We start from the raw sequence: 13,204 nt of genomic DNA on the forward strand, positions 1-13,204 counted from the left end.
TGTTGATTGCAAGTCCAACAGATCAATATACTGTGACAAGAGTCTTGGTGATCCAATACTCGGGGTGTTTGCAAGATCATCAGCACCGGTTGGGTCGATGCTTGTGACACCTGACCCAAGCGTTAGAGCATGGGTGTGTGTATATGCGCGCGCCTCATCTAAGTCGGTGTGACAGCCCTTCGCACACCGATACACAAACGCCCTTTGCTTGGCGGGCAACACCCGAAACACGGTCTGTTGAACGTCCAAGTCGTCAGCCAGCGGGCGTCGGCAGGATCGAAGATCAAAAGTACCAGACTCTGCTGGTCCATGGAGTACAATTCCGGCGAGATCGATGCCGATGCAATCCAACTCATGGCGCGAAAACACACTTGGGTTCAACATCTATTGGCCCAGAAGCAGAGACGGTACGCACCCGGTCAGCATTATATACATTGGCATTAGTTCTTTGAGTGGACCAGGAGAAGTATTAGTGTTGGTAGGACAGAGATTATGAACAGGCATTATTCCGCTTAAGATAAAATGGAAAAGTGGCACAACTGTCTGTCTGCCTTGCTCAGACCAGGACAAGGACTTGCTTGATCCAGATGAATCGGGCTGCAACCAACCTGAGAGTAACGGGCCCGTGAGCACGCTAGGCTAGAAATGTGATGGTATGATCTGCCCAGGCAAATTGCCTTGCCTCGCGTGAGACTATGTCGATGGACAGGTACGTCTCAGCTGCCTTTTGTAACTGGTGATACAAAGACGTCTGCCTGCTTTGGCGAATATGATTCTAAGGAATTGTGTTCAGGTCGCCGGCTGGAGCAAGCGAAACTCCAAACATATAGATTTTCCTCCCATGCTATGTCTGATTGAGTAACAACTACATCGGGTTAGTAGGTGATTGGCAGTTGAGCTCATAGGTACCTCAATTAGCAGCAATCTTCCAAAAGCAACTGGCATTCCCACTCGAGGGTGCATAGCATCATCAACACAATCAGGTCTGCATATGAATGCAACGCGACAACTCGGGAAATACGGGACATCGTAGGCTTCGCCTCAGGAAGACGGCAGGCTGTCCTGCTCGAGGGTTAGTTAGCTAGGGGGTTTAAAATGTGATATGTGATAGATTTTCCCGCGGGCTATGCCCACATCGGGTTCAGATTCTTAAAGGGCGAATCAGTGGCCGATGCAGAATGACGGGGGCCTCCTGGCCTAGAACATAGAAAAAACAATAGAAATGAAAAAGAGCCTATAGCCATTTCCGTTGATCTGCAGCGTCGGCAAATACCTTGAAAGCAAAATGGTGGCATTCGCGGTTCAAAGGTGTGACTGGGCGATGGCAAGGGAGAAGAGTAGGATTGCAGCCATTGAAACAAGCTATTGTCAAGTACATGGCTGTGACCAGCATCCGGGTTACCTTCGATGCGACTGGTGATGCTGGAGTCGCCGTATCGTGATGTTATTGAGGCGAACACTACTGGACCTTGGCGCAGAAAGGTTATGCAGTTTGCTGTTCTGGACTGTTCGCCTGCTGCACATGGTGCCCCACCTAAACGAGAACCGGGGAATGGTAGCCGTAATTACTGGTTACCTGCAGCAAGCAAACAAAACTCCAGCCGGTGAATGCATACAAACATGAGTCGGAGGAAAGACAGGTCAGGAAGGCTGGAATGACATTATCAATATGTAATAATGTCTATCCCTTCTTTTTGAAATGGAATGTATCGTCAGACGAGTCCAGGTCGGAACCACTGTCGCTGGGGACCGGTCGACTGCGGGCAGAGCTGAAAGCTGGCACGAGCTCCAAAGGAGACTCTTCCCGCGCCTGACCATCTTGGCCAAGCTCGTCCCGCCAGGGGGTCAGCCCGTCGTTGGATCTAAGGACGGCAGCCATTGCATAGTGCGAGCCATTCGAGTGGACGACGACGGGAACCCTGTTGTTCTCTAATGCCAGCCACACCGACTGACGGCTCGTTGAGTGAGGTTTGACCGGGATGTGCTCTTGTGGGAAGTTGATAAGCACGGGTGCGTTCCCAGTGGTCCATATGTATGCCGTGCCGGAATCTTCGCTGACCTCGCATGTAATGAGCAGGGTTTCGGGGATTCGAGGATGCCAGGCGAGTGAGGAGATGCTAAAGTGAAAAAGCAACACTGCGCGCAAGGTTGCTGTGCTGGCGTCCCATATCCACACTGTACTGGGCCATTCGGCAAGTGCGGTAGCGACCAGGGCTGATGATCCGTCAAAGGATAGACGAAAAGGCCCAGTCTTGAGTTCCTGATGATCGCTAGTTGGTCGACCGGTAGGGCTCACAGCCTGGGTAGCCTTGATGAATCCCCCTGAAACGGCCTCGCCATCATCTGCCGTTATAAGCTGTTCTTGCCAGACCTAGAGCCACGCGCAATACTAGGTCAGTCCTGGCCGTTCTCAGTCGGGGGCAACCACTTCGGGCCCGCATGGTACCCCATTAGTCTAGAGCAAGGAGGGGCCGGGGCAACAGACCTGGCCGTCATCTCGGGGGGTTATTGTTGGTGGGTGGCACAGCGTGGCTGTCTCGGCTACCATGGTCATATCAAGCGAGTACACGGTGCGACTGAAATCTGCGACGGCAAGGTACCGAGAATTATGTGAAAACTGCAGGCGCTTCACCCCTGGCGCGAGAGCAAACTCTTCCTGGGATGCTACGTCAAGTGACTTGTCCAGTGACTTGTGGTGCGGTCCAGACCAGAGCTTAAAGAGGTTGCCGTCAGCCGTGTAGAATAGAATCTTGTGTCCGTGTGCCGGGCTCTCCCAAGCAGCCAACCAGCGACCATCGGGGCTCCATGTGATGCCGTTTGCGTCTATGGTGTCGAGCGGCCATGACCGCTGGCACTCGCGGGTCTCCGGGTGGTGGACACTGACGACATCCTTCCCATCGGTTCGAGTGAGTACGGCAAGATGTCGACTGATTGGCCGGATGGAAAAGCTCTTGTGTGCAGATGAGATGCTGTAGAACTTGGGGCTGCTGATCTCGACCGTTTTGGAGGCCTTCAGATTGAATATTGAAAGTCTCAATCCAAGTGAGGAGAAGAGGATGACCTCTGAATCCGTTGCACCAAAATCGATAAAGCAAGGCTTGACAGCCGGCGGGGTGGGGTTGCGGATAATAGCATGAAGATTACTACCTTCCTGAGCCGAGAAGACGTGAATTTGCTCGGCAACGGCAACGAGCAGGTACTGAGACGATGGGGACCATTTGAAGCTGAGAATTGGTCCAGAAAGATCCCAAGGCAGGTCAACGATGTGAACGACCTGCAGTGACGACGTGGAACGAACGCTGATGTCTGAAGACGTCAACGTCGCGATGAATTGGCCATTTGGACTGGGGATGCAGTGGTTTGATGCTGGGAGCGAGGCATGTTGGGTGTTAGCGACTCTTGTGTGTCCTTTTCTTTGTATTTATATCAATGCTATCTGTCCAGTAGGCGTTCGCACCACTGAAGCTTCTTGAGCAGGAGACCTTGAGCTCGGACATTGCCGTTCCGGTCACGAATTTGACCAGAAAAAGGGAGTACAATAGAGATAAGAGCTGAAATAAACAACAGAATAAACAGACAATGTAGGCAAGGGCCCTGGATCCTTGTTGCCTCTGAATTAAATGTCACTTTGCTGATGAAGCATCGGAAAAAATTACTTTTCTTGACCAGTTTCGATTTGAGATGGAGATATTATCGTCGTACAGCAGGAAGCTTCTGAACAAGGTGGGGCAGGCTATTGGCATCAGATATGGATAACCCCAACCCTTCGGTGAGCACCTGCGAAGGACCCTGAAGGAACTCTCCTGTCGCGCATTGGGCAAGGAGGTTCCTTATGGGAGCTAAGCTCCTAGCATCTGCCACAACGTTTTACGGTTGTGGCGCTACTCACCTTTGCCAAGGGGTGATACAGAGTATTGTACGTAGTCTCATTGGCCCTCACCACATTGTCTCAAGGCAATTCCTGAAAGGCCAACCAAAACAACCGTTCGCTAGGTACGCTGGATACGTTGCTCCGCGGACATACTAACCTCCTTAGGTTTAAACACTTAAACAGTCATACTACTTGTGCTGAGTCATTCTCCGATCCGCGTCCGAGACCCAGAGTGGCGCTTATATATCTCCGTAGGTAGTCTAGAACAGTAGACCCTGAAAGACATCATCTCGACATCTTCCATTTTATACCACGTCACGAGACCAAGTTCAATACAGATCTTGTGAGCAAAAAGATCAAAATTCGAAAATGGATTATCGCCAGATATAGATCAAGAGATCTAGCAAGCAGCTCACACAAAGCTGGGCGCAAGCACGTCCCCGACAACAATCATGCACCGGGCCGCTGTGCTACGTCATTTGCGGCAACGGTCCCGGACCCCAGCCAATCTTCTGACTGCGCCCAGGCCGATGTTCAACCTTGGTTTCGGCCATCGCGGGATCGCTAAATCGATCGCGACAATTGGCACCACCGCAGACCAGTGCTCGAGCCAAAGCGACCATCCCGATGCATTCACAGGGGCTGCCCCTCTACCGTCCCGCAGAGAGGCAATAAGGAACGCCAAGCCGTTTTCGGACTTCCTCACAGATACCTTCAACCGACAGCACGACTACCTCCGTATCTCGCTGACGGAAAGATGCAACCTGCGATGTCTATACTGTATGCCCGAGGAAGGGGTGCCCTTATCCCCGGATCGCGATCTGCTCACAACCCCAGAGATTGTCCTGTTGTCATCGGTATTCGTCTCACAGGGCGTCACCAAGATTCGTCTTACGGGTGGGGAGCCCACCGTGCGCCGGGATATTGTGCCCCTGATGCGACGTGTAGGTGATCTGCGGCCCCACGGCCTGCGCGAGCTGTGCCTCACCACCAACGGCATCGCCCTGCACCGCAAGCTCGACCCAATGGTCGAGGCCGGGCTCACTGGGGTGAACCTCAGCCTGGACACGCTGGACCCAAATTTGTACCGGATCATGACGCGGCGCGACGGCCTGGAGGCGGTCAAGCGCAGCATAGCCCGAATCATCGAGATCAACGAGCGGGGCGGCCCGCAGGTGAAGCTCAAGATCAACTGCGTAGTAATGCGCGGGATGAACGACCAGGAAATCATCCCATTTGTCGAGATGACGCGCGACCAGGATATCGAGGTCCGCTTCATCGAGTACATGCCCTTTGATGGCAACCGGTGGAGCAAGGGCAAGATGTTTAGCTACGAAGAGATGCTGGACCGGATCCGCGAGGTCCACCCGGGTCTGGAGCGCCTCAAGGGCCACAAGAACGACACGAGCAAGACGTTCCGGGTGCCTGGATTCAGGGGAAAGGTTGGCTTCATCACGAGCATGACGCACAACTTTTGCGGGACTTGCAACAGGCTGAGGATCACGAGCGATGGAAACCTCAAAGTGTGCTTGTTTGGCGATGCCGAAGTATCTCTACGGGATTTGTTGAGGCAAGCGAATGAGGGTGAACCCATCGACGAAATTGCCATCGAAAGGCTACACAGGACTGCGGTTGAGCAGATGCTGGAGGCACGAGAGTCGGCGAGTGAAACAACCGTCACCAAGACCTCCTCGACACCCATCGCCCTTCCAAACTCACAAGAACTGCTCGATTTGATTGGAATGGCCGTGAAGCGCAAGAAGGCAAAGCACGCCGGAATTGGCCAGCTCGAGCATATGAAGAACAGACCAATGATACTAATCGGGGGGTAGTGAATTAATGACCGTCTTCTAATTTTCACGTTTCAAGATGCCCGTTTGATTTTCATCATTCTGGTTTAAACTGAGGACATTAAAGGTCAATGTTTGGTTCAAGGGTTTGCATAAATAGAACTGGCGTCTGGTTGCGCGGGATGATTATGACTTGACGATAATCTTGGTTTGGATTCTGTTATCTTGCCCCTTATCGGACGTGCATATTGGATTATTGACGGCATCATGAATGTGACTAAATAAGTTTCTTTTTCTTTTTCTTCATGTAGATACCGGGCTAGAACAGTCACACCACAACTATTCATATGATAAATCAAACATGCGATCTCGGGGTTTTTGGAGAAACGGCCACAGTATCCCATGGGAACTGCTAGGCTCTACCAGGTCTACAGGCGCGTCTGCCACTGGCGTGTCCTCGCAGACGGCGAGGCGGTTCACGACGACTGCGCCGAAGTTGGACAAGGCAGAGAATGACAAACCATCTAAAAATCCACGCGCGCCGGTTCCGAAGCTCACTCACGTTTCCGATTCCGGTGCCGCGCACATGGTGTCCATCGCAGCCAAGGCGATAACCTCACGCGTCGCGACGGCCGCGTGCACGGTCGTCTTCAGTAACCCGACTGCGGCGCGCCTCATCCGGGAGAACCAGATGAAGAAGGGCGACGTGCTGGGCGTGGCGCGCGTGGCGGGCATCATGGCGTCCAAGAAGACGTCTGAGCTCATCCCGCTCTGCCACCCGATCCCCATCTCGCGCGTGAGCGTCGACCTCGCCGTCTCCTCGGATCATCCTTTGGGAGGGGAAGGGGAAGCTGCTGCAGCTGCTGCAGTCGTCGAGGTCAGCGCGACGGTCGAGTGCGACGGCAAGACGGGCGTCGAGATGGAGGCGCTCACAGCAGCCAGCACGGCGGCCCTGACAGTCTACGACATGTGCAAGGCGGTGGACAAGGGCATGCGAATCGAGGGTCTGCGTGTGGTACTCAAAGACGGTGGCAAGAGTGGGCGCTGGGTTGAGGGCGGCCGGGAGACGCCGCCGACGGCGTCGGGGACCGAATGAGGCTGGGATAGGGCGAGGCGGTGTGTAGCGGCAAAGGCAGTATATCCCAGTCGAGGGCTTGTTGGGGTTATGCTTTGGAGGGGTTTGTCTACCCGGCTACCGGTATATTTTTTTGTACCTTACGTTTGTATTATTACCAACTTACTCTGCACTAAGGGGACCAAGTCTTGAAAGTATGGTACTCCTTGCATCGCCACCGCAAACTTGTCTCTGGGGTTTATGGATCCAGCAAGCCAGGTCTGCTCCTGTTAGTCTCGTGACCCTTTGCTTTGTTTCTTTATTTTTTTGCTTCTATTTTTTTTTTTTTTTTTTTTTGGTTCGCCTCGCGACGCGCATGTGGATGTGTATGGCCCCTACAAAGAAAGGACCCCTCATTTTTCACCCCTCTCCGGACCTTTTGGGCACAACAAAAGAGCCAAGCCAGGCGATGTCGCGCGTAGCCCAAAAGAGGGTCCAGGCAGTTGTTCTGCTTAAGCGAGAGGCGGAGGGCGGTAGGTGCGGCGGTGCCGATGTGGAGAGGTTTTGGAGTTTGATTTGGATGGATTTGGAGGCGTCAAGACGTGTTGACCTACGTGGTGAAGCCATTTTGCCAGAAAAGCAAATGCTGGTATACCTACTCGGTGACGCGAACGGGACCCTGGAAAAGACTTTTGTTCTTTTGTTCCTTTTCTTTGCTGGGCTATGGATAGTAAGTCAATAATACTCACCAGTACCCAAGACCTTGCAAGATGTACAGTAAAGTAGGTAATTAGCTTAGGTAGTATTGGCAGTTTGATACTTAGCAAGACTAGTAGATCTTGGTAGGCTACCTGCCTCATTTTGTTATTATTTCCGAGGAGAGAATACTGGCCAATCAGAGATATTCCGAAGTGCAGTTCCGAGGATGTGTTTTCTACGAGGCCCCCCAGCAGCAAGGGTCTGGATGAACGAACAGCCGGTTCCAAAACCGCCCGCCCCACCAATTAATTCGGCAGGTCTGGTCTCCAAGCAGACGACGTTTGGATCGACGAATCAAGCCAGGTTCAAGGGCCAATTCTCCATCTCGTGAAGAGCCTCGGCTGCAGGCAAGAAATAGCTTAGGCAGGTCTGGTCTAGGCCAGAGGCACTGCCTGCGTGATCAATTCCGTACCTCTCTAGTCTGTCCTTTTTTATTCCGCATTGCTCCAGGTGGTCTTTTTTTATGGTATCCGCATTGGTCCGGTAGCCCTCTTAGCTCGAAAGTTGTTCTGGTGATCGCGTGTACCTGGTAAGGATTGGCCTACTTTGGGTAGTTGGTCCCCTGAATTTGGGTGGCGCGCGGGATGTCCGACATCCAATGCACTTTGTTCTAATTGGAGGCTACGAAATGCTGGGATGGATTGCAGGAACATCAAAGTTGGCCACCGTGCACACCCTGGAGCAGTTGTCAATTCGAATGAGTTCGACAGACACTGCGGAATCACGGCCGCAACGTCATCCCGGCTTGTTTACCCCAGCTGGAACCACTCAAGAACGGGCCGGGATATTGAGCCAATGAGACGACATTGGCCAGAGATAAGAAGATGAGGCCAACCAATCACAATCGAGATGTTACTGTAGTATGAACCATGTACCTCATTGCCAATGTCAAAAGCGGAGGCATCACATTTCCCTTGACGCAAAAGATTTAACCGTGAGTCTAAAATATTTTAATATATTCATTCCATTGTACAGTATACAATCATGTATGCAGGTATGTCAGCCAATTAGGTAGGTAGGTTGGAAAATAGGATAGTATGCAAGCAACTAAGGTACCTTGATGAACTTAGGTAGACAGATTAGCAGTGTAGGCGGCTGACATGCTCTGTGAAAACTGGACTGTTCTGGAGGCCGGTTCAAAGAATCGTTGATTGTAACGTGTTTACGACGTACATAATTTGGCCCTCCAGCAGCATATCCAGCACAGTCTCAAGTCAGAATAGAACCTACGGTAATTACTGACTAACATATGCTAGACGTGCACCAATGCGAGCCGCAATCATTGTTGATCTACCTAGGTCTACCTTGCCTTACCTCAGGTACCTCTGGATTGCCAACTTGCTTGCCTACCTGCAGGAATCAAAAGCAAGGGCTGCGTCTTGATGAGATCAGTTCACATTAGGTTCCTACCTGCCTACATGCTTGAATAATCTGCAGGGCAGACGATATGACAAAATACTGCAAAGTACCATGATGCAAAGCAAAGGAGCGGTCCAAGAGTTCCAAATGTTACAGTTTCAACAGCGCTCTTTGCCCACATCTTCGTCATGCATCGGCGATGAACTCCGATACCAAGAAACGCAAATGGCAGCCATTCTTTGTGGAGAGATGCAAGCAATCAAAACCAAAAGTAGGCAAAAAAGCCGCCGAAATGATCATGTACCTACTGCGTTTATGTGGACTGGGGGCGAATAAATCCACCGTCGTTGCCCAGAGATGATCTTTGTATTTTTCCTGCCTTGACTGTCGCCATTCAAGCGCCTCCAACGCATCCCCTCGGATCGAAGAGCTCGAGTCAGTGGCAGCTCCAGGCCCAATTTTGGATGGAAATTGTGGGAAATGGGGAACAACCTGAGAAAAGGGCTACGTTGTCAAAAGTCGCGCGCCCGCTTGCCCTATTGACCGATTTGCTACCGACGGATAATGACTCGCCGTTCCAACAGCATCTTTCTGGCAGTGCAGATTTATTACCACTCCAAGAGGTCCGTGATTTAGTATATTGTTGATCAACGACGTCAATTGTGAGCGACGGTCTTCTGAAGGATTCTCCAAAGTTTAAAGGATTGTCATTTCTCCAAGCATGCCAGCCGTCATCCACTGCCGAGCTTGTCCCGTTTTGGCAACTGTGCACAAGCGGTGTCTCTTGTCTCACGGGCATGAGCATGAGGGACCCCCCAGGCGAGGTCCAGCGTTGTCGAAAACCAGGAGCGGCGCTACCACTGGAGACCCCGACTTCAAAACAACGATCATCGGTGCTCGTCCCACACCGCAACAGCGGTCCAGTCCATCGCCAACCAGGCATGATGCATTCTGGCCTGGGCTCGGTATCCACCTGTAGACCCATCCGAATCCCCATTCTCGGGCGCTTGTGTGCATACGATAATACGTGGTAACACAGAAACGAAAAAGCAATTTGGGCGGGCGGACGAGGGACTTTACTGTACTTGCTTGTTATTCATTATTATTCGCGTGCTTTCTTTTCCCCTCAATGTCTGTGTGTACCTGCTGTAGGCAGCTAATGTATATTACTACTCGTTTATTGTCTGCAGCTTCCCGCTTCAGAAGCGACAGTTGCATTCGTGCATGCATCACCTGCTCTATTTCTAGCAAATAGACATTCTCGGAATCCTTTACCGCCAGTTTGGAGTTTGACAGCTTCTGGGGTCCTTGATTTTGCCTCACACCACGACTGTCACTCTATAAGTGGGCTTGTTCATCTTCCAAACACGAACTGAGGGCAAGCCAAAGGCGCTTGTTTGCTTGCTGCTTGCTTGTTCCCTCAATAATTACATTACCTACCTCACCTACATACCAGTACAGTGCAGTTCTTGGCTATTTTGTCAATCGGTCTCGACCGCGCACCGCAAGTACCCACTTTACTTATTCAGATAACGGCCTGTCAAGTAGTGGAGTGGCGACCGCAAGCAACACCCAGGCTTGGGAACAGACCCCCGGCCCGACTCCTATTTTGCCTCGTTGAGTGGTAAGTAGTATTTACTTCGTGGTCACCCTCGTCTCAGACCTCACCTCGTCGTCGCAACTCAACTTAACGCCAGCTCATTCCCAACCCGAATAATCCGAGTGCGACACACTCACATTTCCCGACAACGTTTCTTGTCCGGTCACTGTCTCGTTTTAGACTGTTTGTATTAATTCAATCAATAATGAAGACGACAGCATAGAACGACAAGCATTCTTTGATTCGTCTTTCCAGCCCTTGCGTCACTTCCTGCTCTTCCGCACAACAAGCACCTTCTCCAGTCCCATTTTCCCGTGTTTCAACCTTCGTCGGCACTTAATTTCAGAGTTCAAATCGAAAATCAGAGCAATTTCCCAACGAGCCTTGATACCAACACACAAACCGCCACTACTACGCCACCATCTTAACCAAAAAGACCAGTCTAGCCAGGGCGCACGCGACCACAACCATGGCAGCAATCATGCCGCGTCTTCCAGACGCAGCCCAGAACATTTTCCAACAGCCGCAGTCGCAACAATTTCGCTCGTCAAATCCTTACCAGACCCAGTATCTCAACCGTCAGTCATCACCACCAAACAGCGGCAGCATGCTCAAGCAGGACTCGCCTCCATCACCCTCGGGTTTCCCGTCGCGGCGGCGCGGGAACGCTCCTCTCTTTGTCCCTGCCGTGCTGCGCCCAAACGAGTTTCCGTCGCGAGAGCCCCACGAGCATCGCTCCCACGCAAGCGTCGATCTCCCGTCCTCTGCTCCTAGGTCGTCTCCTGGCTCGGGCTTCATCAACCTCGCCGGCATCGGTGCCATCAGCATAAGCCGCTTCGCGCGCAGGTCGTCCGCCGATAGCAATAGCTTTGTTGAGTCCGAACTGGACAAGAAGCTGTTCCCGCCCGTCACAGCAGAGCCAAAGCGCAGCCACTGGAAGGTTAGTTGCCTTGATTTGACACGACGAGCTTTCCAAGTCTCAACCTGTCAGAGGATATCGACCATAGATCACAGCTAACAAGCAAATCCACATAGCCCGATGAATCTGCCACCGTGTGCGATCACCCAAGCTGCACTAAGCGTTTTGGATACTTCACACGCCGTCATCACTGCCGCAGCTGCGGTAACATCTACTGCGATCCCCACTCATCCTACCAGATTCCCCTGGACGAGGACGCGCAGTACAACCCTCGCGGACAGCTTAGCCGTGCTTGCGGCATCTGCTTCGACCAGTTCCGCGTCTGGTCCTCCACCAGCAGTAGCAAAGCTTCCAGCGATACGTCCTCCACACGCCCGTCGACGCGGGTGACCGAAGCCGGATCGGCCTCCACCGCTCCCAGTAGCCCAGTATCTACAGTCCCTGTTCCGGTTCATCCATATGGCGGAAGCAAGGGGAGCGCTCCAACGCAGGCACCTTACATGGATGTGGCGCAGAGCGTTCCCCGTGACTGGAACTGGAGCACGTTTTAGAGTGGCGACTCCCTTCCCGCCACCCCTGCAGATCTTATTTTCCCTGATGAGCAACGTCAAAATCGTCCAAAGCCAATTTACGCCATTTGGCCAAAAGACGAGCTCCCAGTCGATGAGAACATCTCTGCAGAAACCAAGCAAAAGGCAGAGGCCCATTTGAAAGAGCCATCCAACCAAAGTCAGGAGCCTAGAGCCGCCTTCAGATTCCCGAGCAGATTGAGCGAAGAGCACAGGCGCCGCGTGCAGGAGGACTACGAACGCCAACAGGTCCAAGATGCGTTTGAGCAACGATGGCGCGTTCCTCTGCTGGTGATTAGCCGTATTCAAAGCTTTGCTGTTGCGATCCGTCACAAGCTGGTCTCTTCTGGCCTGTCTCGACAATTCCACCGGGTCTCTGTCACATTCTGTTCACCAACCGCCACGTTTACTCCTGACAGTATTGTGTGATATTTTTTCCGCTCGACACTTCAAGACCCAAGCCAACTCTTACTAGAACATATACAGAGCAATCCGGCAGCAGAGGCGCATTTTGTTTCAGCGCCGCATCTTCGCCTCGTCTTTTCATCACCATTTTAAGAGATACCCCAATCCTCTGTTGGACCTTAAACCGTCCTGCCCCAGGATTTCATGTTCTTCTGTCAGATCACCCACTCGATCCCCTCACCACGCCAACCTTTTATTATCAGGCTATGGATGTGTTTCCCGGACTTCTCTTAAGGACTGTCCCAAAAACCTCCTTAGACTGGGAAAACAAACACCTTTGCGCCTTGTTTAAAGCGAGGAGATCCGAGCGATTTCGACATGTTTTAATTTTTTCCGCTTCTCTGCATTCTCTTCCACATAATGTCTTTCTTACCACTATATTGCCAGTTTCCTTTATATGGCCATGGATCTGGGGCGTTACGGATGGTTTTGGTCTGTTTTTTTTTATCCCAGACCCACGTCGTTGCCCCAGGCTGCGCGACTTTGGTGTCCTGATATCATGCGGTTTGGCTTTGGGCTCATTGGCTTTCTTTTTCCGCTTTGTTTGCCCTCTGGAATTGTTTGGAGTTTTCTTGATGCATTTTGTGAGCCGGGTTTTTATTTTCATGTTTCTTTTTGGAGCATTTTGCGCATTTTCGAGCCAGAGTATAGACACAACTTTTCGCGTTATCGTGCATCAAAGCACTGGAATAGACAACATTTGAACATGCATTCTTTTCTCGACTGATATGTCCTTGAATCGTACCTTATCAAGGGACCCAAGGGAAGACCGAGAGCTAGCAATGATAAGTTAGATGGAGAGAGTATAACAACCAAAG

The 13,204-nt window shown here is 51.8% G+C and overlaps 3 protein-coding genes across 3 annotated transcripts; 2 read left to right on the plus strand and 1 right to left on the minus strand.

Moving 5' to 3' along the window:
- Positions 1–1,681: 1,681 nt before the first annotated feature.
- On the minus strand, positions 1,682–3,497 carry MGG_08900 (WD40 domain-containing protein; the record flags this gene model as incomplete). Its single annotated transcript, XM_003713882.1, has 3 exons — positions 1,682–2,371; positions 2,486–3,366; positions 3,458–3,497. 3 exons carry the CDS (start codon positions 3,495–3,497, stop codon positions 1,682–1,684), a joined length of 1,611 nt encoding a protein of 536 aa, XP_003713930.1.
- Positions 3,498–4,153: 656 nt separating this feature from the next.
- Positions 4,154–6,074, plus strand: MGG_15606 (uncharacterized protein). The gene has a single exon (XM_003713883.1). The coding sequence runs from the start codon at positions 4,324–4,326 to the stop codon at positions 5,701–5,703; it is 1,380 nt and encodes a 459-aa protein (XP_003713931.1). The 5' UTR covers positions 4,154–4,323; the 3' UTR covers positions 5,704–6,074.
- Positions 6,075–10,191: 4,117 nt separating this feature from the next.
- On the plus strand, positions 10,192–13,097 carry MGG_08903 (uncharacterized protein). Its single transcript, XM_003713884.1, has 2 exons — positions 10,192–11,373; positions 11,469–13,097. The coding sequence occupies exons 1-2, from the start codon at positions 10,903–10,905 to the stop codon at positions 11,901–11,903; spliced, it is 906 nt and encodes a 301-aa protein (XP_003713932.1). The 5' UTR covers positions 10,192–10,902; the 3' UTR covers positions 11,904–13,097.
- Positions 13,098–13,204: the final 107 nt, after the last annotated feature.

Source organism: Pyricularia oryzae, chromosome 2 (genome assembly GCF_000002495.2).
Source record: "Pyricularia oryzae 70-15 chromosome 2, whole genome shotgun sequence".
NCBI classification, from domain to species: Eukaryota; Fungi; Ascomycota; class Sordariomycetes; order Magnaporthales; family Pyriculariaceae; genus Pyricularia; species Pyricularia oryzae.